Raw genomic sequence first — 25,162 nt, forward strand, 5'->3', positions numbered from 1 at the left:
CAGCAGGGCAGACAGACTTTATTAGTGTTATCAGTACAGCAGAGGTGCCAGGGGGCAGGGGGGTCCATGTCTGGACTAATCCCCTACTTCTGCCCCTGCTTGGACCCTACAAAGATGGGGCCTGGCTTAGAATTCTTCTGCTCCACCTGCAATGTGGGGACGGAGAGGGGGGCTGGTCTTGCTTCCTGTTCCTCTTGTCATCAATCCAGTATTGTCACTTCCTTGAAGGGATTGGATATCTCCCTCCCCAGCCCCTAGCAGGGAACCCAGCTACTGAGGAGGGGCAGCTTGGGAGGGGAGTGGGGCTGAGGCCTAAGAATAGCCTCTAGCCCCCCCCTCCCCCCCGCCCCATAGCCTTGAGTTCCCTGGCGCCCAATGCAAGCAGGTGGAGGAAGAACTGAGGGCTTCAGGGGGTGTGGGCCCCCAGGCGTTTGGGCTTGAGGGAACCCCACAGCGACTGGACACCCCTGCGGACAGTCCACCCGACACGCCGGGCAACGGACTCAGCAGGGGGTGCAGGGAGGCAGGAGGTGGAGGCCTGGGAGCGGGCATCCAGACACTTCTGGTAGCGGAGCTGCAGAGACAGGTGGGCAGTCATTCTCCAGCCTGCCCACCTGGGTCAGTGTCAGCACCCCCACCAACCAACCCACTTACCATGCACGCAGCCTGCACAGCTTCTGAGAGGCTGGCAGCATTCGGCTCGCACCAGAACATGTGGCAGCAGAAGGAGGCCGGGCCTGCAGCCATGATGAATGCAAATGTGTGGACATCTCTGCCCACTGCCAGGAAGGATAGGAAGCGCACCCGACACTCTCCCAGCACCGCCTCTGTCTGCAGGGAGGGAGCCCAGTTAGTGAGGAACAGCCAGACTCTGTTCTACTGGCACATCCACCTCACCGGCAGCACTTGCCCTCACTTCCCGCCCCACCCCCAGGTCCCCCTCCATGGCAAAGCACTGCCATGCCTTCTCTCACCCCAGGTCTTTACCTGCTGATGCAAGATGGTGAGGGTGGCAGGGGCCACGCTGACATGGCTTGGGGTCCACTGCTCACGGCTACTGGAGGACAGGACTGACTCCAGGGCCCCATTTATTACATCTACCCCTAGAAGACATGGACACAAACATGGCACCACTAGAGGTGGGGAGAAGACACCCCTGATCTACCCAACTTTCCAGCTCTGCTCAGTCAAACCCAGGGCCTTTGCTCTATCCCCACCTCACCAGCCTACAGCTCCTGACAGTACTGCACAAGTGTCCCCAATGGTGCTGCACAGTGTCCCTGCCTCGGTGCTTTCCTCCTCGGTTTTGGTGACTTGCCACTTTTCTGGTTTCTTCCATCTTGAATCCTAGGCTTGGTTTTCTTCACTAATTCTCCCTCTCCTTTCAGCCTTCTAACCAGATCGTCTGAAGCTCTGACCTCCCACATCTTATTTAATCCATGTTCAGACCTATGCTTCACGAAACTCCCAAATCAGCCCCTCAGGCCAGTCTTCTCCCAAGACCCTATTTGTTTTTTTAAGATACCTCTTTGAGGAAATGTTTACTCTTGGGTCACACTGCGTTAAATCATTAAGTGCCTTACAACAATCTCACAGTAAATTCTTTCATCACCGTTTTATAGATAAGGAAGCTTATAGAAATCAGGTAATAAACCTTAGGTCACATGGAGAATGGGGATCTGAACAGTGGTAGTCTGCTTCCAGGGCCTGGGTTCTTAGCCAGGCCTTTCCTTGCCTCTTCTCTATATTCCTAGTTTCCAAAACTAGAAGGGCTGTCAAAATCTTAGTTGCACTTGATAATTCTTATAATGTGCTCAAAGGCTAAGGAACCCAAGTTTCCTGGCTTTCAGATCAGCCAGCTTTCCTTGCAACACACTGGTTCCCTCCACTTCTGCTTGCACTCAGTGAAGAACCCAGGCAGCAGCACATGGCATTGTGGAAGCATGGGTTCTGGTTCTTGCACCACTCAGAACTGGCTGTGTGATCTACGTGTCTTTACCCCTGCAGGGAAGAGGCAAGAGTGAAAAATGCCAACGCAAAAGTAGACGCCTCTGTGGTCCCTCTGGGGCCCTCTTTTTAAAAAAATATTTTTACTGATTTTGAGATAGAGAGGGAGGGGGAGGGGAGGGGAAGGGAAGGGAGGAGGGGGGAGGGAGGGAGAGGGAGAGGGAGCAACACTGACATGAGAGTATAACGTCCATCGGCTGCCTACTGCACGTCCCCTCCTGGGGATCAAGCCTGCAACCTGGGCATATGCCCTGACCAGGAATCGAACAGGCAACCTTTCGGTGCATGGACAGCACCCAACCGTCCTGGGCCCTCTTGCCCCTTTTGGTGCCTCTGGGCTCTCACTGGAAGCAGACTACCTAGGCCTTTTTTGGGCAGAGGACAAATGTCTTCCCCTACAGTCTTCCCAAGCATGCTAGTCCTCCAAAACCTGGCCTCATCTGAGCTGTCAATTCTCATATTTTACTGCTTCCTGAGCTTCAGATGACTTACGGGAACATTTATTAACATCTCATCTTAGCAAATACCCTGTGAGGCAGGTGGGGAATACAAATGAGAGAGGATGCCCTCGAGGGATACAGACTGTCATGGAGGGAAAAGCCTCTATCTGGAAGGCACCTTCCCCCCTTGACTGTCTGAGAAACTCCTGATTCTCATCCTTCGGGGTTCACCCAGGCCCCACCTAGGAAGCCTTCCCTGCTGCAGGGCAAAGAGAGAGTGTTGCTGGGTCAATTCTTAGTGAAACATCAAATAAATAACTGCTGGAAAACCTTTCCCACACTGGACTGGCAATCTCAAGGGCAGAAACCAAGTCTCACTCATCTCTGTGTTGCCAATTCTAGCACAGGTCTTATCCACTGAAGGATTTCCAGATGCATGAGCAAGTCACCCAAGGCAGCATGTGCCAATGCACCCAAACTGGTATAACCAAGTAACCTGGGAGTCCACGGAAGGATAATGCAAGCAGGAGTGGGTGGGCAGGTCAGACTGCAGAGAGCTGTGATGGTTATGACACTGAGGCCAGTCAACAGAAAGTTCCAAAGATCATAAGCTCTGGATGAGACATCAAGTCAAACTGCTTAAGAAGCAGATGGGGCCCTGGTTGGTGTGGCTCAGTTGGTTGGAGCATCACCCTGTACACCGAAGGGTTGCAGGTTTGATTCCTAGTTGGGGCACATACCTAGGTTGTGGGTTTTATCCGTGGTCGGTGTATGTACCAGAGGGCAACCAATCAATGTTCCTCTCTCACATGGATGTCTCTCTCTCTCTTTCTCCCTTCCTCTCTCTAAAATCAATAAAGAGCCTATCCTCCAGTCGGGGGTGGGGAGGCTGGGGAGCAGCAGTAGCAGATGAGGCTGTGAGGCTGAAGCCTAGCCTCAGAGTGTGGGAGGATCAGCATGGAGTCAGGGGAAAGCAGTGGAAGAGCGAGGCCTCGAAAAAGCCTGAGTTGGTGACAACTCAGGACCGAAACCTACACCCTAAGTCCTAGCCCCACTCTCCCAATCCAGTTGTTGCCTTCAACATACTATATAACTTACTTATTTCGTTGCCTGTCTCTCCTGGCTAGAGTGTCAGCCACCTGAAGGCAAGAATCTTTGTCAGTTTTGCTCATTAATGTATACCAAGAACCCAGAATAGTGCCTGGCACAAACCAGACAGTCAGCAGTCATTGGTTGAGTGAATGAATATGGCAGCTTCAGCAAAGGTTAAACTCCCGGAGGTTAAAAAAGGGAGAAGATAAAGCAAGTGAGTTTAGAGCCAGCCTACTGGTGTGAATGACGTGGCTTCAACCAAGCAGACCCACTGAGCTGATGGGCAACAGACGGGCCGTCAAGGGCTGCAGACAGATGACTAAGTGTAGTGAGAACCTGGGTAAGGTGGCAGGTGGATATGCGAGTGGGGGTAGTAACTGGAAGAGGCAACAAGGGGTTAGAAGCTGAGGGTAGGAGGAAGAAATGAGCGTGAACGTGTAGTGGTCAGCGGAGCCTCCTTTCTGCTCCCTCAGCACACTTTTCTCACTCCAGCTCTACATCTGAAGCAGCGCTATTGGGTCTAACCAGAAGAGCCACTCTTCTGCAAGTGCGGCCTTCCCTCAAACTCCAGCTCAATCCCTACCCGTCCTAAGAAGGGCTCCCTCACTGACTATAAGGTCTTTAAAGTCAGCATGATTTGAGAAGAGGGAGGAACTGAAGATGCCTAGGGTTTGAGCCATAGGACTACCATCTTCTGGCTGTGTTACCCAAGGCAGGTCTCGTTCATTCATACATTTGTTTATCCATTCACCAATCACGGCTGAGTTCTTCCTGTCTTTTGACATGACACCCAACCACTCCTTGAAGCAGTCTTTCTCCTCTGAACTCTTGCCTCCTGCTCTCACTATCACCGGCAGTTTCATCTGCCTCCACCACCCATTCAGTGTTGAAGGGCCTCAAGGCTGGGCCTAGCCCCATTTCCCTTTCACTGTAGGCTGCCTACTTTCTAGAGTCAGTCTTCTCCATACTCATGGCCTTGATTACCTCTACAACCCAAGGACACCCACTATTTGTATCTCTAGTCCAGACCTCCCCTCTGTGAATCCAGATGCCTACTTGTTTGCCAGTCAGCTTCCCCAAGGCACCTCAAACTCTGTGCATTTAAAATTGAACTCACAATCGCAACACCAAAACTGGCCTCTTGCAGTGTCTACCTTTAGAGAATGGCCCCACTCCACACTCAGTTCAAAGGCCAGGAAGCCAGGAGTCACCCTCAACGCCTCTGTCCCTCACCTCATATTCAATCAATCACCAAGGCCTACTGACTTCAATTGCCTAACTTTCTCTCTCTCTTTGTCACCTGTCTAAATATCTCTTGAACCGGCACACTCCTTCTCAGTTCCTTCAGAGTCCAAGATATTCCCCATGCCGGCCGCCACTACTGCAAGATGATCCTGAGTTCTCCACATCCGCCTCCACCACTGAACATTCCCCGTGTATGACACAGCCAAAGTAAGCTTTACAAAATTCAAATTTGACTATGCCCAGAGCTCGCCTGAAAACCCTTCCAGAGCTCCTTGCTGTTCTTAGGATGAAGGGCAAATGTTCACACGGCCCGTGAGGTTCCACATGGTCTGACCACTGCCCAGCCCCCAGCCCCATCTGGCACCACTGAACTTCTCTCAATACCTTTGAGGAACCAAAGTGCCTTCTGCTCTGGGTCTTCAGACACTGTTCATTCCCTATGCCTGGAATGGTCTTCCCCTCCTCACTCCCACCTCCATCCCACTTTACCACACTAGCTCCTCTTCATTTTTTTAAATCTCAGTTCAAGTGTCACTTTCCTAAGTAAGTCTTTGCTGACTCCCTGGACTAAATGAGGTTTCTCTGTTATGTGGTTTGATAGCACCTTGCTACTTTCTTTCAATGAATGACTCAACTTCTAATTATACAATTATTTGTGTGATTATTTGATTAGTTCCTGTTTTTTCCTAATGTAACCTTCATGAGAGCAGGACTATGGCCATTGTTTTTCCAGGACCTGGCACTTGGCGGTAGGCTTCACAGGTATTTGCTAAGTGAATGAACAAATAAATAACAGGTACTATGAATGCACTGGAAATATCAGAGTAAACCAGATAGTCTCTACTTTCAGCTTTCTTATCTATAAAATGGGGATTATCATAATCACAACCTCATAGGATCATCAAGAATTAAATGACATATAAGAAAGTAGTTTTCAAACAATAAAGCACATGGGCAATTATACTCACTGCTTCCTCTGTAGATGCTCACAGCCCATAGTTGGTCCTGTAATACCAAATCCAGCTCCCAGCCCCTGTCTGGTGTCTCCAGTCATCTAAGACCTGCCTCCCACCCCAATCAAAGCTTCTCTGTGGGATTCAAGAGTGGGTCTCCCTATGTGCCTGCATCACTGGTTCGCACTCAGTGAAGGGAGGCCAACTGCTGCGATAGGCAGGACACAGAGTGCAGCTGGGACAGAAGTACAGGAGGTGGGAAGAATTTTGAAGGACAGGGTGGCATCAAGCATGAGGAAGGTCTGGTAAAAGACATTGGGAGGAAGAGCTTTGGGATCGAGGTGGTGGTCCCTGAGTGAAGGAGAACATACATACCAACAGGTTTAGCAACAGGCACATTCCCCAGGTAATAGACTTGGAACTTTTGTACCAACTCATTCTTAGGCGCCGGGAATTCCACTGTGGGAAAGAAGAGGAACCTCAGTCATGGTGGCAGATCTTGCTCATTCCCAGTCCCCATCACAAGGGCATGAGCTGGACATTCCAGCCAAGGCCCTACCTCCATCCACCCTTTCCCACTTCCTCCCTTTAACCAAAGTCCCTCCACTCATTTGGTCCAGAGAATTTAGTGTCCATTTTTCTATCTTGTCTGGTCAGTAGCTAGTGCCTCTTTTGGGGTCACCCCACCTTTGCCAACAAAGCTGAGCTGGACATGGAGGGTTGTGACACTGACCTTGGAAAGGGACATCCACAAGTTTAGAGTGATCCAGGGAGAGCCCATTGACCAAGCAGCGGGCATTGCGCCTTTCTGCCATGATCTGAGGAAGAGGGGAGCGAAGGAAGGTCTGTTAGGGTTTCCTAGTTCTGGAGCCCCCCCACCCCCACTAGTGACCCCACCCACACTCTTGTAGAGTAAAGGTGGTAGCTAATCCAGAGAGCAGATGGGGTCGTGCCTTAGAGCAGATCTCATGTAGGCTGGTGGCGATGTTCTTGGCGGGTGCCTCACAGCGAAACACGTGGCACTTGAGCATCTGGGTCAGCTTATCTCGAGCTACGTAGGCAAAGTCCCTGTTGGGGGAAGGGCACATCAGTGTCTCCCGGTGCCATCCAGCAACAAGCCTCATCCCCACCACACCCACACCTTCCTCCAAGGCTTCTGCCCTCAGATGGTGTCCTGTGGGTGCTGCCTTCTGGCTGGAGGGTAGACAGGCAAGCATGGCAAGGTGAGGGAGAAAGGGTAAGCATAGTGGGCAGGAAAGGGCAGGGCAGAATAGAGGAACTTGGGTGCTTCGAGGCATGGGTGTGGGTATGGGAGGAGGGAGGAAGTAAATAGGCATAGTACCTCTCTCTGGATCCAGCAGCACAAGAGAGGCAAAGAACAGAGTTAGGGAGGAGGGCCCCGCTCTGGCTGCTGGATGAGCCCCCACCCTAGGACCCCAGGCCCTGCGCCCACCTTCCACTGTCCCGCCCGACGCCCCATACACGAATGCTGACGATGGGCTGGGCGTGTAGCAGGGCCTGGCTCTGCGGCTCCACCAGCTTTAGCGTCTCATCTTCCAACTGCAGCAGCAGATCCTTTCCCTGCAGGCCCAGGAAGTAGGCACTCCTTGGTGTCCCAGCTGGGAAGGTGGCCAAGCTCTGCCACCTCCAGTTCAGAGGAGGTCAGCCATAGCTCTGGGACCCTTGCTTGGGTGTCAGACCACCCACTCTGCAGGTGACACTTGAGTAGAGGTCACACCTGTCATTGCTTACTCCTTTTATCATCCCCATCCAGGTTAGACAACCATCTCCCAAGATCCTGACCTGGGGTCACACATCCGTCTCATAAGGCTATCACTTAGGGTGGGTCCACATCTCCCTCCCCCAGCCCCCACCTGGGCAGCTCAGCTCTCCCATCTTTCTCAGTTCCCTTCAGTTTCCCACTGCACCAAAGCCCGCCAGCCGGGCCCTCACCTCCCCCCAGCCCCCGGACATGGGGTCGTGCAGATTGTTTTTGTGGTAGCAGAGCTGACGGATGCAATTGTTGACAGCCACGCTGCTGCGTCCAGGGGCCAGCTCCTCCTCGGTCATCTCCACCCAGCCTAGGGAGCGCACGGCAAAATACTGCCAGACACAGAAGGGGGGGTGGGAGGTAGAGGGTCTGAGATGCGACTGGAGGAGCCCCCAACACAGGACAAAGGGGCTCTGTTGAGACCAGAGGAGTCCCTGACTCAGAACGTGGGGATGGGTGTTCTAAGCTAAGACTGAGAAGCTCCCCAAACAGGATCTAGTTGGTGGGAGGGGTGCTGGTCTCAGAGGAAACCCCTGCTAGTACAAGGAAACATCTGAGCCAAGCCTGGATGGGCCTCCTGTCAGGTCGCCGGGCTGGCTGATTTAAAAACTGAAGTACCTCCAGCTCAGACACAGGGGTCTGTGTGGAGAACCCTAACTCAGGACCTGGGGAGCTGTACTGAGACCAGAGATGCCCCCCAGGACATGACACGAGGGGCCTTCCTGCACACAGAGGGGCCCCAGCCTGGGGAATGGGCATTGGTCTTGAACAAACCTTAGTCCCTGGGTTGGCATTCCTTTGGGGCAGCTTCTCTTCCTCTTGGGGCAATGGCTCTGGGCTGGAGGCAGATGGTAACACTTGGTACAGGCCCCCAAATATGGAGCTGTCCCCAGGTACCTTCCCAATAGACCCAGCCCACTGCCAGCCCACTGCATAGTGCCTTCCCACTCACCTAAGGCTCTGAGCCGGGAAGGGCAGTGTCCCCTCCTCAGGGTCCTTCAATCCCAGATCCATTGGGGCCTCCTCACTGGGTTCGTCCTTGGGAAGGGTAGAGAGGAATCAGGACCAAAAGCATGCCCCTTCTGCAGCTCCTCCATGGTGAAACAGGTCCCCCCACTCACCTTCCAAAACTCTCCATCCTCAAAGCCTTCTCCGTGGACAAAGCCTGTCCAGGTGAGCTAGGAGGGGAACAGGAGCAGTGAGTGGGCGGCTCATCTTGCACCAGCAGCACCACCCCTGCACCCCAGTTAAAATACAACAGGCCTGTGAGCCTCACCTGGGACTCCTCTCGGGGGCTGCTCCCCTGGGAGGGGGAGGTCCGGCCAGGGGGCTCCCACTGGGTGGTCCCGGTCGGGATGTGCCAGTAGTAGGTCCCTGAGGTGTCCTGAACTCTCATCCATCCAGCCGGCAGGTCGGAATCCGTCTCGAAGGCGTTGGGGTTCCAGAAGGAATCTGTAAGGTGGGGGCTTAGTGAGAGTCTGCCCACCCAACAAGCAGACAGCGGGTGCTCATGCCCAGTCCCCTCCCTCAGACCCCATGGTGGACAAGAGGGATGGGGGAAGGGCTCCAGTACAACATGCTTCCTTCTTCCCCCGAAAGCCTGCTGTCTAGAGTGACCGCACGGGGGGCCATCAGCAGGGAACATGGCTCAGGACTCCTCCTGGGCCCTGCTCCTGGCTAATGAGGCCATATAGAGGGAAGGAGAAAAGCAGAGAGAAGGCAGGGAGGTTAGGTGACCCCAACTGACCTCCTGTCATACAGATCCATATCTCAGGTGCACAGACCTGCCAGTTCCTGCATACACATGTGCACATACACACACAAGCCCTACTATACACCTGTGCAGCCAACACAAACACAAGGGTATGTACACACAGAAAATGGGCAAACACACTCACCAACTCTAGCCATACACTAATGCAGACACCATGCACATAGGTGTGCACACACAGGTATATATACCAGCGCCGGCCACACACAAGTACAGAGACCACACCCACAGCGACCCCCAACAGATGTGCAGGTACCACATACTGAATGCATACTCAGACACACAACATACGGCAACCCTTGCCACGTGTGTGAGACGCCGCAGACCTCACACCCTGACCCTTACAGACGCAGGCAAACATTTTGTGCACGTGCTGGCCCTCCGTGCACCTGTGACATACCTCGCCCTCCCCTGGCTGACACCACCACTCCATCCCTACGGCCCAGTTCATGCCTCCTCCGCCTCTGCCCTCCCTGCCATCCCCACCCCACATTGTGCCCAGCCCCGTGCCTTCCCTCACCTGGGCTGCTGTCCTGCAGGATGATGGCCAGGAAGAAGTCCTGGGAGAACATGGCGCTCATTGCCAGCCCCTCCTGCCTCCACCCTCCCTTCTCACAGCCCCTCCAGCCCAGCCAGCTGGGCTCACAGCCTGGTGCTGGGCTGCAGAGAGAAGCTCATCCCGCCCCCTTCTCACCAGGGCAGAGTGCCTGCCAGGCAAGATCCTCCTCCGCTTGGAGCTACCTAGGGAGGGGCCAGGACTACCAGGGGAGGGGATCTCCTGGGGTAAAGAGGGAGGGTGCTCATAAGACCCCAGCCCTTTCTACTCACATCTCTTCTTTCTAATCCTGGCTCCCCTCCCCCAATCCTGAATCTCCATGCCACCCCACCGTGGTGACCTCAGTGCCAGTCAAGCCCCATCTTAGTGGCACAAGGATGCTCAGCCCCTTGGGAATACCCCAGTCCCCTGGGGCCCTGCAAGCTGGAGCTCTGAGCACAATCAGGGTGTGGCTTCAAGGTTCCCGGGGATGCCTCCCCTCCCCAGAACCTGCCCAACAGTTTGAGTCTGAGAGTGGGCCTTGAGGGCATGGGCCCCAGCAAGCTTGAGGCTGGGCTTGGGGCTTCCCAGTACCAACCCCCTCACCTGCCAGGGCCCCGCTAGGCTGCAGCGTCTCCTCGGCAACCGCAGCACCAGGACAGGCTGGGAGCGCCCAGTCTGCTGACGTGCTTCGCGTTACCAAGGAAACCAGGAATCCTGACTGGTCCAAGAGGCAGCACTGAGGGACAGGCAGTCCCCAGACCCAGGCTGCTGAGCAACCAGGCACAGGGGGCTGGGAGTGGGTGTGGTTACACCATGGTGGCTGCACACTTAAGGTGAGAGTTATTTGAGCAGGTACCTCACCACCCTCACCTTCCACATGTGGTGGGCTCAGAGAGGAGGGGCTCGTCCTGCCCATCCAGCCTTCTAGTGGGTCACAGCCACCTCCCTCCCCACCCCCACGCTTAACCTCAGGCCCTAGGGAATTAAAATGCCAGCTCTTCCCCAGAGACCTTCCATTGCCTTCTGGGCTTAACTGCCAAACCTTCCAAGATCATCAGCACCCGGGGCAGGCATGCCCTTCACAGCCACACACTTCTGGAAAGTCATACACCTCTCGAATCTGGGGACCAAGTCACCATCTTCTGACTGAGTCGCACACACCAATCCATCTGCCATCCACGTCAGCCTGTACCTTCCTGCTTCAAAGAGCTTCTTCCTTCCGATCTGTCCTGGAGGGGCCGCTCTCCTGCCCTGACCATCTGGGAGGCCCTTCTGGAGCTTGGCACATCTCCGCCAAGCGCTACCTACCTCCGAGTCATTACCATAACCCAGGCTACTAATACTCCTTACCTGGACCATGGCAACAGCTTCACAGTGGCCTCTCCCTAGTCTAGTCTCTGCCAGTCTGGGCTGCTCATCACAGCCCCAATAACTGTTCTGACATGCTCAACTGATGAAATTACTCTCCAGTTTAATACTTTTTTAAAAAAAATATATCTTTATTGATTTCAGAGAGAGGAAGGGAGAGGGAGAGAGAGAGATAGAAACATCAATGATGAGAGAGTCGTCATTGATCAGCTGCCCCCTGCACGCCCCCGACCCGGGATCGAGCCTGCAACCCGGGCATGTGCCCTGACCGGAAATTGAACTGAGATCTCCTAGATCCTGTGTCCATGCTCAACCACTGAGCCACGCCCGGCCAGGCCAGTTTAATACTCTTAATTGTCCTCTCTTTGCCCTCAGGATGGAATCCAAATCCCCCCACCCCCACCCCACGGTTTGTGTGCTGTCAGGAGTCCCTAACCACCAGCCTCTCAGGCTTATCTCTGACCACCCCCAACCCCCTACTCTCTCTCTCCCCCTGCCTTGGGCATGCCCCTCTTCCTCTCCAAGCCCAACCTCCCTGCCCTCTATCCTCACTTGGCTATTACCAACTCCTCCTTCAGGCATCAGAGTAAAGGTTACTTCTCAAAACTAGCCCATCCCCCTGTCCCCAACATGCACACAGGCAGGGTTAGATGCCACTCATGAACCTCCCCTGTCCCAGCGAGGGTCATGCTGATTCTAACTGCCTGTGTGCTTCTGTCTCCCCCCTGGACTGAGAGTGTATGAGGGCAGGGAACCTGTCCCCTGCAGTATGCATTTCCAGCCTTCAGGACAAGGCCTGGCAGAGAATATGAACCCCACGCAGGTTCTCAAGTTCATTCATTCATTGCTCATTCATTCATTCACTTTTTTAATATACTTTCCCTTTTTTTAATCCTCATCGGAGGATATTTTGTCCATTGCTTTACAGAGAGAGTGGAAGGTGGGGGGGGGGGGGGGAGAGAAAGAGAAACATCAATGTGAGAGAGACACATCAATTGGTTGCCTCTTGCACATGCCCCGACTGGGGCTGGGGATCAAGCCTACAACCAACGTATGTGCCCTTGGCTGGAATCACACCCGGGACCTTCAGTCCGCAGGCCGACGCTCTAACCACTGAGCCAAACCAGCTAGGGCCCATTCACTTATGCATTCAATCAACAGCTTTGTGGAGATGCTCAAGTAGGAAGGAGAAAATAATTTTTGCTCAATTCTAGACCTCCTCTGTGGCTTTCATGATTATAACAACATAATTACAAAGGAGTAAGCCCTTCCCTGGGCTGGCCCCACACAGCCACCCTCAATTTCCATAGCCTCCACCACAGTGTGATCCTTGACCATCCTCTTGCCACACCAATGCCCTTGCTAAGGTCACTGCCCATGCCTGGCATAACTTCCTCAGGTCTCCAGCAGTTCTATCTTCCTATCCCAGAAGGTTCATAGGTGTGGCTACCACATCCCAGGAGCCCTCTCCATTGTTTTGCCTCTGACTCCCATTCCAAGGGCAGAGATTGCAAACCAGCAACCTGGAAACAGGTGCAAGCCTCAGAGCGATTTTGTGAGGCCTGCAAGGTGTTTTTTTTAATAACAGCAATGTTAACATTTAGAATCTGGAATAGTTTACATCAATATCTAGGTTTCAGTTTCCTTTGAAAAGTTATAAGAACTGGCTCCACTGAGATTACATTCTCCCAAACCCAACCCTATAAATAAAGAGCTGGGCTGGAAGAGCAGCTGTTCCCTTTAGAGGGGGTCCAGGCAATGACCACCGAAGGCCACTGACATCACAAAAGAAAGAGGCAATCAGACTTTGCCTTTGATAGAAGAACTCAATGCCACCTATAAAGTGTCCTTGCAAAAACCAAACGCAAAAAACTCTCAAATCTGAATCTGATCAAGGCTATAGAACTCACTGCCAATTTACAGGAACCCTGGGGGAAGGGAACATGTTCAGCACCACCATAGGGAGAGGAAGTGCAAAACCCGACCATACAAAACCCAGAGCAGACACCACAGCAGCTTCCATTAAAAAACAACTGCAAGCAAAAATAAAGTCAGAGAGGTGGAGGGATAACATAGACATCAAAAGAAAATTAGAGAGACATATCAACCATCAAAAGGTATGGACCTATTTGGATATTGACTCAAATAATAAAAGTTTTTTAAAAAGCAAGGAGGATATTTATTAGACAACTGGGAAAATGTAAACATTCACTAAATAACTGATGATATTAAAGAACTATCGCTAAATTTCTGTAGACGTGATAATGGTATTGTGAATTTTTAAAGAGTTTTATTTCTTAGAAATGTATGGGCAAACATTTATGGATGAAAATGTTTGCTTCAAAATAACCTAGGCTGGGGCCCAGGAGTAGGTGGGGGTGGAGTACAGATGCGGCAAGCTTAGCCAGTTGTTTAAAATCACTGAAACTGGGTCCTAGGTCGGATCAGGTTTGTTACTCTGTTTGCTCTGCTTTTGTATGTTTGAAAGTGTCCATAACAAGAGTTTTGAAAGGGGACAGTGTGCAGCCCTTGGCTCACCTGAACCACATGCTCCCTGCAAAGGTTCCATAGCTTGGGGTCTGAGTCTGGTGCCTGCTGCCTGCTGCCTGCTGCCTGCTGCCTGCTGCCTGCTGCCTGCTGCCTGCTGCCTGCTGCCTGGTGCGGGGGAGTCTTTCCTATTTCCTAATCTTTACTTACACCCCCATCCTCCAAATGCCCAGCTTGTGGCTACAGCCCATTATCTCTGCCCTGTGCTCTTAGCTCTGCCTGCACCTCTTATGTATTATTAGCAAATGTGGAGATACAACTTATTTAAAAGGGACACATTTAATGATCATCTTTGGAGTCTGAATATCTATTCTTCCCCCGTCCCCCAACCCCCAAAGAAGCATGTTTATTCTTCCTTTGCTTCCTAACTTAGTAAATATCCTATTCCTGATACAAAGGATTCAAAACAGGGTCCTTGCAATGCCCAGCGTGTTGCACACAACACACCCGTCTTTCCAAACAAACCTCTGTGGGAAGGTGCTGCTGGCCCTCTAGACCTGGCCTATTGAAATCTGGCCCAAGGCACCGTGGCTCACTGTGCCGTGTGTATCAACAGCAGGCGAACCCAGGGCCCAGAGCCCAGAGCTCAGGTCTGGTCTGGTTTATTTACTAATTTTTTATTCTCACCTGGGGATATTTTTTCCATTGCTTTTCAGAGAGAGTGGAAGGGAGAGAGAGATATATCGACTGGTTGCCTCCTGCACGTGCTCCTACCAGGGCAAGGGATGGAGCCTGCAACCGAGGTACGTGCCCTTGGCCAGAATCAAAACCTGGACCCTTCAGTCTGTGGGCCGATGCTCTAACCACTGTGCCAAACCAGCCAGGGCTCAGACCTGCGTTAGATCTCAGTTCTACTATGATCTCAGACTCTGAGATTTTGGGAAAGGTATTAAATCTCCCCAGGCCTCATTTTCATCATCCATAATATGGGCACAAAACAGTATCAACCTCACAGCATTGTGAAGATTAAACACAATAGTGCTGAGCACAGGGCCAGTGCCTGGTAAATGCCCCATAAATGGACCTCGTCTGCTGTCAGTCAGGGTATGCATGATGGATGGACAGATCAACCTGTTCAAGCTCTCTCTGAAAGTAGGGATGGCTTCCTTCAGGAAAACCTGGGCATGGCCTGCTGAGTACTGAGGACGTGCGTTCTGAGACACACCCAGGCTGGCCCTGGCCTGTATGGAGAAGCCTGCCCTCTGGCCTCTTGCCCTCCCACATTCCCGGTGTCAATCTCCACAAGGTACCTGTGTCCTCAGGGGAGCCATAGGAGGGGCTGCCCTGAGATAAGGTGGCCCAGCTCGAGTCCTCGTCACTGGCTGCACTGTTCCGCATGCCAAACAGGAGGCTGGCACTCTTGCTGTGCTCCCGGGGGCCGTCTGCAAGGGCCTGGGGTCCAGGGGGCACCTCCACACTCTCCAGGGGATCGGGCAGCCCTGGGGGAGAAGACAAGTCCTCCTCCTCCTCCTCCTCCTCTTCCTCATCATCTTCCTCGGCCTCCCCCGCTGCCTTCTCTTCTCCCTCATCTGGCCCCTGATCTTGGGTGCTGATGATCAGGTCGGGTCCTCGGAGCCCTCGGTTGGCCGCATTGTGGGCAGAAAGCTCCAGCTCAGAGTACAGGTGCATCAGGCCTTTGGGGCCCAAGGGTGCCGTCTCAGGCTCCTGGCTGGCCTCCTCTGCCAGGGTCAAGGTCACATTTCGGTTCTGGTCACGGTGGGCCGTGGCAGCCCGCCGGAGCTGGTTCTGGCCCTCCTTTAGCCACTTGGCATTGGCAGGGCCTGGCTCAGGCCCACCACCCTCCCCCATGGCACTGCGCAGGTCTTTGGGTCCCACGGCTGTGACCTGCAGCTTGGCGTTGAGCAGCTGGTTGTGGGCAGCGTGCAGGGGTAGGGGTAGGCTCAGGGCGGGGCCTCCGTGGCTGTTGGCGTTAATGGCCGACTGGCTCAGTGATGACGGAACAGACATGGCCTTGGCAGATCCTGCAGGGCAGGGGGTGGGGGTTGGGAGGAAGGGAAGACCATGTTTAGCCTCCAGGTCAGGATAGCAGCACCCCTGCCTCTGCCCCAAGGCTGAGCCCTGTACCTCTTTATCTCCCTTACACTATGCAGGCCAGCACACACTGCTCCGTGTCCTATGAGCTATTTTCCCATAAGCATGACTGAGCTTAACTCCTGTCCCCCATCATCACCACCACCCCTATTGCAGGCTAGGCCCAGGCCCGCAGTCCACTCCATCCCCAAATCCCCCAAGCTTCCCGGGAGAGCACAGCCAACCTCTGCCTTTCTCTCAATCCCAACATAAGAGCCTTCACACAATGGCTCTCTGTGCATCCCCACCCCCAGCTCATCCAACTGGGGCTCATTGTGCCAGGGACACAGTTGGCATGGACCTGGCTCATGTGTTCCGGACACTGGACACTGACTGCCCCCTTCCTCCTGCCATACTCCTATCCACAGTCCCACTTTTGAGCTCCCCAGGCTGTGATCCTATCATCGTAAGTCACTGGGCCCATGGTGGGCACACAGTGTAATTTGCATATCTTGTAATATAGAAATCCACACCTGAAACCTATAAGATCCTATTAACCAATGTCACCCCAATACATTTAATTTAAAAAGAAATATAAAGAAATAAGTCACTGGGCTCAACCAGCCCCCAAGCCCACCCCCTACTAGGGACTGTGAGGTCAGGACAGAAATTGCTACAGATTCAGCCCTCAGGGCAGGGCCCATGGAAGGCAGGTCACAAAGGAAGGCCTTCAGCTGCACTTCATGGCTCCTTTGGCCAGTTGAAGCTACATTTCAGTGACTGTTTCTATAAAGTATCTCACCTCAGGCACCAGTTCCTCTGCCAGCCCCTATAATAACCCCCCAAGCCTGGGCCATGGCAGGAGTCCTTGACATGGACCCTCCAACCCCTCAGGTCTTTGCCCAAATGTCACCTTCTCAGTGAGACCTTCCTGAATACCCTTTTAAAACTGCAGGCCACCATGCCCCCTCTCAGCAATCCCTAAATCTCCCCTAGCACCTAGCACCATCTGAGAAGCTATCATTATTGTTATTATTACTACTACTATTATTGCTTTCTAATTTTAATTTTTTTAATTGATTTTAGAGAGAGAAAGGGAGAGAAAGAAACATCAATGTGAGAGAGAAACACTGATCAGTTGCCTCCTGCACATACCCTGACCTGGGTATGTGCCCTAACTAGGATTTGAACTTGCCACCTTCTGGTGTACAGGATCACATTCCAACTAACTGAGCCACACTGACCAGAGCTATTTTGCTTTTTATAAGTCATTGTCTCCTCATACAATAATTTCAGTTCCATGTGGTGAGAATTTTGTCTTTTTTTTCAATATAGTATTCCTAGAGCTTAACACAGTCCTGGCGCAGAACAGGGACTCCATTAATAGTTGCAGTATTAATGTGGGAATGTGTCCTCCCACCTCCTCCAGGCCCCATTTTAACATCTCCTCTGCCAGTTTCAGAAAACACACTCTGATCTTGTTACTGTGTCTCACAGTGCTCATGGTACACCAAACACACTCAACCTGCCCTCCCGCTGAGGGGACCCCCTGTTCCACAGTGAAGCCCATGCCTCCTGTCCCCTCAGACCCCTCCTCCCTCCTCCCAAGTCCTCATGGATCACCTTCTACACCTGCCTATCCTTCCAGCCCATCGCCCCAGTGACCCACCCTCAATCCCCAGGCCTTCCTCCCATTCTCCCTGACCTTCCACGACTGGGCCACTCTCCTTCCCTGACCCCACTACAAAGTGCTCGCTCACTGGACCCTCACTGGTCCCCATCACAGCTCATGCTCCCTGACCAACAACTTCCCAACTCTCTCATCCTGCCCTCATAGACAGCCCCTACCATATTACCCTCCCCTTCCCTGATACTCTCACTCAGAGCTCTCTTCCTACTTGACCCTTCCCCCAACATAACTCTCCCTCAGTGACTGGCCCCCAAGTGCTCACCTTTCTCTCTGACTCCCACTGTACGGTTCTTTCTCCTTAATTTCTCATCTGAGAGCTCTCTGTTCCCCACTAAGAAGTCCTTTCATTCCCCAACCCTTCTGCCCAGGTCTCTCTGCCACCTCAGTGTGGCCCTGAGCTCTGAGTAAGGGTTGCAGAGGTGCTTTAGGCTGACGAGCAAGGCTCTTCCATCTCTCAGGTGTGGTGGCCCTGAGGCAGGAGCCATAGCTCACCTTTCTGTCCCTTCTTGCTCCTCAGACCCTAGCACAATGCTAAGCACGCTTCTGTGAAATAAATGGGGAAAGGCTCCTGTCTGTGTCTGCCTCACGTGTAACTGCTGGTCTGCTCAGCATGGCTCCACCTGGGCAATGAGAAAATTCGCGGTCACTGGCGCAACTGAGAAAAATAAAGGGCTCTGCCTCAACCCAAATTCACAGTAATCTTCCAAAAATGGAAACCAGATTGTGTAATTCCTCAGTTAGAAAAATTGGATGGCTCACCACTGCCTTTAGAATAAAACATCCGTGCTCACTAGCAAGGCACCAAGAGCCTCCTGAGCCAATCCTGACTACCTCTTGGACCTCCTTCTCCTCCCTGCCTCCTTCACATCTTACCCTCCAGCCACAGGATGTACGGTGGATTCTAGAAACATGCCACACTCTCACAGCCCTGGCTCTTTGTTTGCCCTCGGCTTGGAATTCTGTCTCCCCTTGCGAGAACCTCTGCTTCATGTTTCAGAACTTGGCTCAGTGGTCACAGCTCCTAAGCAGTTAGTCTTTCCTATTCAGTCCTCTCTCCCCATCCTCAAGTGACCATGCCCTCCTTTGTATCTCAGTACCCAGTACTGCACTCTATCAACGTCAGAGTCATGTCTTAGCTCAACTTCACATTCCCACTAACAATGAGAGTGCACTGTGCATCCACCACAGAGTGGGCCCTCTGTGGAAGGCCTTCTGCGGAAGAGAAACTAGGAAGCTCGAAACTCACTGGGAAAAGACACTAAGACAGGCTTATGTGGCCCCACGGGCTGAGTATGGGCAATGGGAGTGTAGAGAGGGTGCTGGAGAATGACAAAGGGTACCTGAGAAGGAAGTAAGATGGGCCTGGGGTACAGGACAGGTGTGGGCTGAGATCTAGGGGAAAAGAGAGAGAGGGAGTTAGCTTAAACCAACATCCTGGCTCTTACGCAGCTCAAGAGTGGCATTTCCATGAGTCTCAGCAGGTGGGCGACCCCTGACTCTCGCAAACTCATGTTGAGCCCTTCCTTGAAGCAGTGGCATATGAAGCCAGGTTTTGCAGAGGTCAGGCTGGAACCAGCCTCCTTAGCGCTTGGAATTGTGATCTGGGAAGGGCACATACACTGTAAGGCTGGGACAGTGAAGAGCCAGACTGACCTCAGGGCAGCCCTGTCCATCTCTGGTCACCAGGGCAGAAAGGAATGGGGAAGTTCTGAGGTGGAGACCACACTGCCTTTGAGATCAAAGGATAACCAGCTGCCCAATATCTTCCATAAGAGACACAATCCAACCTCTCCCCTCTCATTGGGATTATCTATACCTGGAGCCCCTCAAAGGATGGAAAGAGCCAAATAGATTCTGGTTCAAGGCAGGGAGCTGGGCAAGAAATTCAAGGCAGAAACTATGAGTAGCCACTAAGCCTGAGGAAGCTGATATCAGACAATGGGGGTGGGGGGATCCTGCTCAAGGTCAAGGGTCTTCTAACCTGGCAGCTTATTATATGCTAGGCACTTTGCATGGCAAGGAGGGGAGTGATGAATAATAAAGAAATGGTTCCTCCCCAATGGGACTCACAGTCTAGTGGTGAAACAGTCATTGAACAAGTCATTACAATAAAATGTAATCTAGAATAGTATATGGCACCTAAAAGCACTCCCTCTTTGTTGAATAAATGATTGAGTATTACGATGGGAAAAGAGCAGGACACTGCAGGAGCCTGAGGCTTACTCTAGCTTAGACATCAGCAAAGACCTTCCTGAGGAAGGGACTTTTTAGCTAAGACAAGAACACAACTCTCGCCCAGCTGGGCGTGGCTCAGTGGTTGAGCATTGACCTAGGATCCAGGAGATGGCGGTTTGATTCCGGGTCGGGGCACATGCCTGGGTTGAGGGCTGGATTCCATGGTCAGGGGTGCGCAGGAGGCAGGCGATCAATGACAACTCTCTCATCATTGATGTTTCTCTCTCTCTCTCTCCCTCTCCCTTCCTCTCTCTGAAATCAATAAAGATATATTTAAAAAAAAAGAAAAAAAGAACACAACTCTCCTTTGGCCACCCCACCACCACCCCACCCTCCCGGAGGATGACCACCCACTCCTAACTCACAGAAGAAATGGAAGCCATCAGTCAGGAAGGTCCTCAAACATGCAAACTTGTGACTTCAGGAACTATCCTTTTCTCTCCTTCCTAAAACCATTTGCTTCACCCTCCTTTTGGATCCTTCCTTTCATGGCTTTCCAGGAATTTTACACCACTGTTTACCCATTTCCTTTTCTATATAACAAACCTCTCCTTCTCAATAGGATCCACTATCTCCCAACTTAAAAACCAATCTTTTTTGACCCAATACTCCTACTTGCTGCTCTCTCTCTTCCACACATCCCTCCACCAGCCATTTCCTCACCTCACACTCACTTCTCAACCATTTCCAATCTTGCTTCCATTCCCAACACACCCCAGTTAACAGCTCTTAGCAAGGTCAACATGGCCCCTAAGTAATTGATCCGACAGACACTCACAGATCTCATCTGGGTTGTACTCTGCGAATCTGACACCATGGGCCTCTCATCCAACTTTCCTCTGTGGCTTCTACATGCTACATCTGGTTTTCTTCTTATACTCTAGTTTCTTTCTGGTGGCTTCTTAGGCTCCTTTGCTGGCTCATCTTCCTTTATCAGCTGGAGTTTCCCAAAGCTTGTTCTTATGCCCTTCTGTCTTTCTCACCCGCCATTCAATATAGTATTCATTCATGCCCGTAGCGTCAGTAGCCACCTATACACAAATGGTTTCCAAATGCACACCTCCATCTGAGCTCCAGACGTGTACACTTCTTTCTACTCAACATCTCCACTTGGATGTCTCAAGGGCTTCTCAAACTAACACGCCCACTCATGTTTCTCTTGCCCACCCCCTTAACTGGCTGGTGGAATGATATGACCAGCCATCCTGTTGTGCAAACCAGAAGCAAAAGTACCACACTTGACACTACCTTCTCCCTCACTCCCCACAGTCAATCCATCCCTAGGTACTGACGATTTTCTCTCTGAAAACATTTCTAGATTTGATCTACTCTCCACATGTACTACCATCAACAATCCGAATCAAGGATAAAGACCTTAAGACCAAAATTTATAACATGGTCTCAACTGTCCTGCTCAGTCTAGCCCCTGCCTTCCTCTCCAGCTTCGGCACTCTGTTTCTCCAGCCTCACTGGCCTTCTTTGATTCCTCAAAAACATCATGTTGGCCTGGCCAGCATGGCTCAGCGGTTGAGCATCGACCTAGGATCCCAGAGATCACGGTTTGATTCCCAGTCAGGGCACATGCCCCGGCTGTGGGCTCGATTCCCAGTCAGGGACGTGTAGGAGACAGCCGATCAATGACTCTCTCACCACTGATGTTTCTAATCTCTCTCTCCCTTTATTGATCTTTAAATCAATAAAGATTTAAAAAACAAAATCATGTCGTCTCCTTCCACAAGGTGATTGCATGTGATTTCCCTCCTGCCTAGAACCTCCATCCCCTACCCTCTCAGCCTGACTCTTACTTTCTATACATCTCAGTTCAAATGTCATGTTCTCAGAGAAGCCTTCCTTGCCTCTTTCTTCCTACCTCCCAGACCAGTTTAGCGTTGCTGTTGTGTGTTCCCAAGGCACTATTTACCTTCCCTTCATGATATCTATCACATCTGTAACTTTACTCTTATCTGATCTGCGCTCCCCCCCCCCCCATTGTCAGCTCCATGGGACAAGGACCTGGTCTATTCTGTTCAAAATTATATCTTCAATGCCCAACACAGTACCTGGTATATATTAGGTGCTCAAAGAATATTTGTTGAATGAATAAATGATCAGATAGATGCATTTTTTAAAAGGATCACGCTGCTGAGAGTAGTTAAGGGGAGGTATGCTATTAGAGTAGCCAATGGTGAAAGAAAGGGTTGTGACCTAGATTAAATTTGGTAGCAGTGGGGATGGAGTGAAATGAATGGATTTGAAAAACATTTAGGTAGTGGATGTGACAGAACTTGGTGACATTAGATGTAGAGAGTGAGGGAGTTGAGGTTAATCTAGAATGTTGCCCAGGATTCTAGCCTGGGTAACCGATTAGAAAGGAGCCATTTCAGAGAGTTAAGGGAACAAGAGACTTGGAAGAAGGGTAGAGAGGAAACACGGGGAAGATAATTAATTCAGCCTGGATCTATAGATATGGAATTCCTGCTGGACTTCCAAGCGAATATCGTGAGGGCAGTTGGATATTGAATCTGCAGTTCAGGAAAAAGGTCTAAGCCAGATATATAAATGTGGGGATCATCAGCATATGTGTGTGAAGCCTTGCGAATGAATTAAATGCCCAAGGAGAAAGTGCAGAACGAGAAAAGATAGCTCAGGAAAGAACTAAGGGCCTTGTCAACATCTAAAGAGGTAGCAAATGAGGTTGAGAAGGAGCCAAAGAGGTTGAGACAACGCCAGCAGAGAAACCAGGAAAATGCTTCAAGGAGAGTTGACACACACCACAGAATACTATGAAAAGGTGAAGGAGGGTAACAGGAGCGTGTCCATTGGAGTTGGCCACATGGAGGTCTCCGGTGACCTTGGCTTGAGCAGTTTCAGTGGGTGTGAGAGACAGGGGACCCAGTGAATCAGTTTTAAGAATGAATGGGAGGAGAGGACATGAACACCGCAAGTGTAGACTAGGCTTTGGCTTTGAAGAGCAGAGAGAGCTGGGACTATGCTAGAGGGTCTGGGAATACAAAATTGCACAAGCAGATTTGCAAAACAGCTTGGGAATAACCTCTGAATTGGCGGTGGGAAAGCGCTCCTAATGAGAGCTGCTGGGAGTGCTAGGCCTCCAGGCCGGGCTGGGGACACAGCCGGCCCCAGGGCACACTTCTCCGTCGCTGAGGGCGACAGAACGCGGCCTGACAGATTCCAGGCCTGGGGCACTGCAGGAAAACCCGAGGCCTCTGCCTGCCTCGGCCCACGTCCCCTTCCCAGCCCTTGACCTCCCCTCCCCCACTCCCCATCCCCCACCGCCCCTCGCTCCGGATCCCCAATACTCGCCCCCTGTTTATCCTGGAGGGGCAGGAGGTAAAGGTCGGGGGGGACGGTGAGGAGACCGAGGCGGAGTCTACAAGGTGGGGACAGTGGCGGGGGGCGCGGGCGGGGAGCGCACAGTGAAAGGACCGCCGAGGGGATGGGGCCGGGCAGGGGGTACCCAGGCTGCCGCGGGAAAAGGGCTGCGGGGTCCGCGGGCCGCTGGGGGTCGGGATTCGGATGCCGGGGCTGGTCCCGGGCCCGGGCAGCTCCTACCTGCGCGGGGAGGCCCCAGGCCCAGGTCGCGGAGGTGGCTCAGGCTGCGGGGCTCCGGCTCCGCGGCGGCTTCTCCATCACAACATCCCCCGCCCAGGAGCGCGCGGGCCGCGGGGGCGCGCGCGGAGCGGCGGGGGCGCGCGCGTGGGGGGAGGGGCGCCATCTTGGGCCGGGGCGCGGGCGCGTGCACCTCCGGGCTGCCCAGGCCGCTGCGTCCCGGAGGGTCCCCCCCCAACGCGACCCTCTGCCCTCGGTGAGCGCGGGGCCCCATCCCCTCGCCAGCCGCCGGCCCTGCGCGCGGTTCCCGGCTCCCGGAGCGCAGCCCCCGCGCCTGCCGACCCCTGCCCCGCGCGGGGCCGCGCTCCACCCCGGGCCCCGGGGTCGCCCCTGCATGCCTGCGGGGCGCGCCCTCCCCGCACCCCCTGCCCGGGGCCACGCACGCACCAGGTGGGAGCCGGGCGGCTGTGTCGGGGCCGGGCCGCGGCCGCGCGGGGAGGGCCCAGGGCCGCGGGATCGCTCCGGCGGCGGCGCTGCGGGCGGCCGGGTGCAGAGCCCAGGGGGACGCCGCGCTGGCGACAATCACAGCTCCCACTGATCGGCCGCTCGCCCCGCGCCGGGCTCCGGGTTAAACCCTTGGCTTCCACTCATCCTCGGTCAGCCCTGTGAGGTCGCCCCTGCTGGACCCCTATTTTTCAGAGGCAGGGGCTGAGATGCAGAAAGGTAAAGCGACCCGCCCGCAGTCACAAGGCGGTGAACTGAGACGGCAACCAGGTGTTTCCTGACACCCTACCTGCTGCCGAGCCTGCAGCCGCGGCGCCGAGGCCTCGCAGACGTCGCTCGATCGCTCCCCGGTAGCAATGAAAGGGAGGCAAAGAGGAAGGGGCGAATGTGGGCGAGAAGCGTGCGGGAAGTAATGGTGGGGCACGGCTTTCACTGCGGACTCCCTGGACAGCGGGGCAGTCCCAGTGGTCAGTCAGAGCGGTGTCGCAGAGGCCATCGAGGGTCATGAGGGGGAGGGTCACCATCCAGAAACCCGGCCGTGGCTCATTGCTTTCGGGCAGAGGTTTTAATTTATTGTGGCTGCTAACTATCGCGCACCTGCCTGGCGATGCCCTCAAGGTGATTACAACTAAAGGCGTTGAAATCGAAATTTGTTGTTTCACCCCGGTTATCGGCCGCCTGAGAACTTTCACGGGGGTGAAAGAGGGCCCGCCCCAAGGTGCCCCTGCGCATGCGCGCGCGCCCGCGGGCCGCCCGCTCGGTCCACCCGGGTGCACCGCACCACCGCCTACTGGTTCCCTGAGCCAGAAGCCTCAAAATCATCCCTGACCGCACTTTCACTTCACTTGAGGTGAATATAAATATTTTAACTTCTTATTATGGAAAATTTGAAAATATATACGAAAGGAGAAAGAACAGTGTAATAAATCCTGGTATATCCATCACTCGGTTTCAACAATTATTAACTCCTGGCCAAGAGTTTATTATGATTTGACAAACATCTATGATGTATGAACCATGTACCAGGTCCCAAGTTAGGCTCCAGGAACCCGAAGATGTATCAGAGCTGACTGTTACCCAACCTGGAGGATATGACATCTGACCTTGGTCCTTGAAAGATAAGTAAGAGTTACCCAGAAGAAGAAAGGTGTTCTCATTCATTCTTTCTCTTTCAGCAAATACTTATCAATGTGTGAGGCACTGTCCTTGGTGCTGGGAACACATAAGGAAGCAAGATTCAGTTTCTACCCTCTTGAAGCTTGAATAATGAGAAAGAAACATTAAACATGTGATTAGAAATGTGATGAGTATCTTGAAGGAGATGTCACAGGATGCTATGTGAGTGAACTGAATTTGGCTGCAGATGTTTGGGAAGGCTTTTCATAAGGAAGTAGCACTTATGT

At 52.9% G+C, this 25,162-nt stretch overlaps 1 protein-coding gene across 8 annotated transcripts; it reads right to left on the bottom strand.

Moving 5' to 3' along the window:
• APBB1 (amyloid beta precursor protein binding family B member 1) lies at window positions 1-24,696 on the bottom strand (the record flags this gene model as incomplete). 8 transcript variants are annotated; one of them, XM_081153089.1, is made up of 16 exons in its annotated part: window positions 1-574; window positions 655-831; window positions 988-1,103; window positions 6,113-6,196; window positions 6,471-6,555; window positions 6,691-6,805; window positions 7,191-7,318; window positions 7,691-7,840; window positions 8,283-8,346; window positions 8,461-8,546; window positions 8,630-8,686; window positions 8,785-8,960; window positions 14,983-15,714; window positions 17,946-18,073; window positions 18,794-18,845; window positions 23,259-23,353. In XM_081153089.1, 13 exons carry the CDS (start codon window positions 15,698-15,700, stop codon window positions 407-409), a joined length of 2,124 nt encoding a protein of 707 aa, XP_081009215.1. In that variant the 3' UTR covers window positions 1-406. The 8 variants fall into 8 exon arrangements, with proteins under 8 accessions (XP_081009215.1, XP_081009216.1, XP_081009212.1 ...); XM_081153090.1 differs by lacking the exon at window positions 17,946-18,073 and having other exon boundaries at window positions 23,259-23,354; XM_081153086.1 differs by lacking the exons at window positions 17,946-18,073; window positions 18,794-18,845; window positions 23,259-23,353 and adding an exon at window positions 24,049-24,696.
• Between the last annotated feature and the right edge of the window lie 466 nt (window positions 24,697-25,162).

This window comes from Miniopterus schreibersii, assembly GCF_964146895.1.
Source record: "Miniopterus schreibersii genome assembly, chromosome: 12".
Classification (NCBI taxonomy): domain Eukaryota; kingdom Metazoa; phylum Chordata; class Mammalia; order Chiroptera; family Miniopteridae; genus Miniopterus; species Miniopterus schreibersii.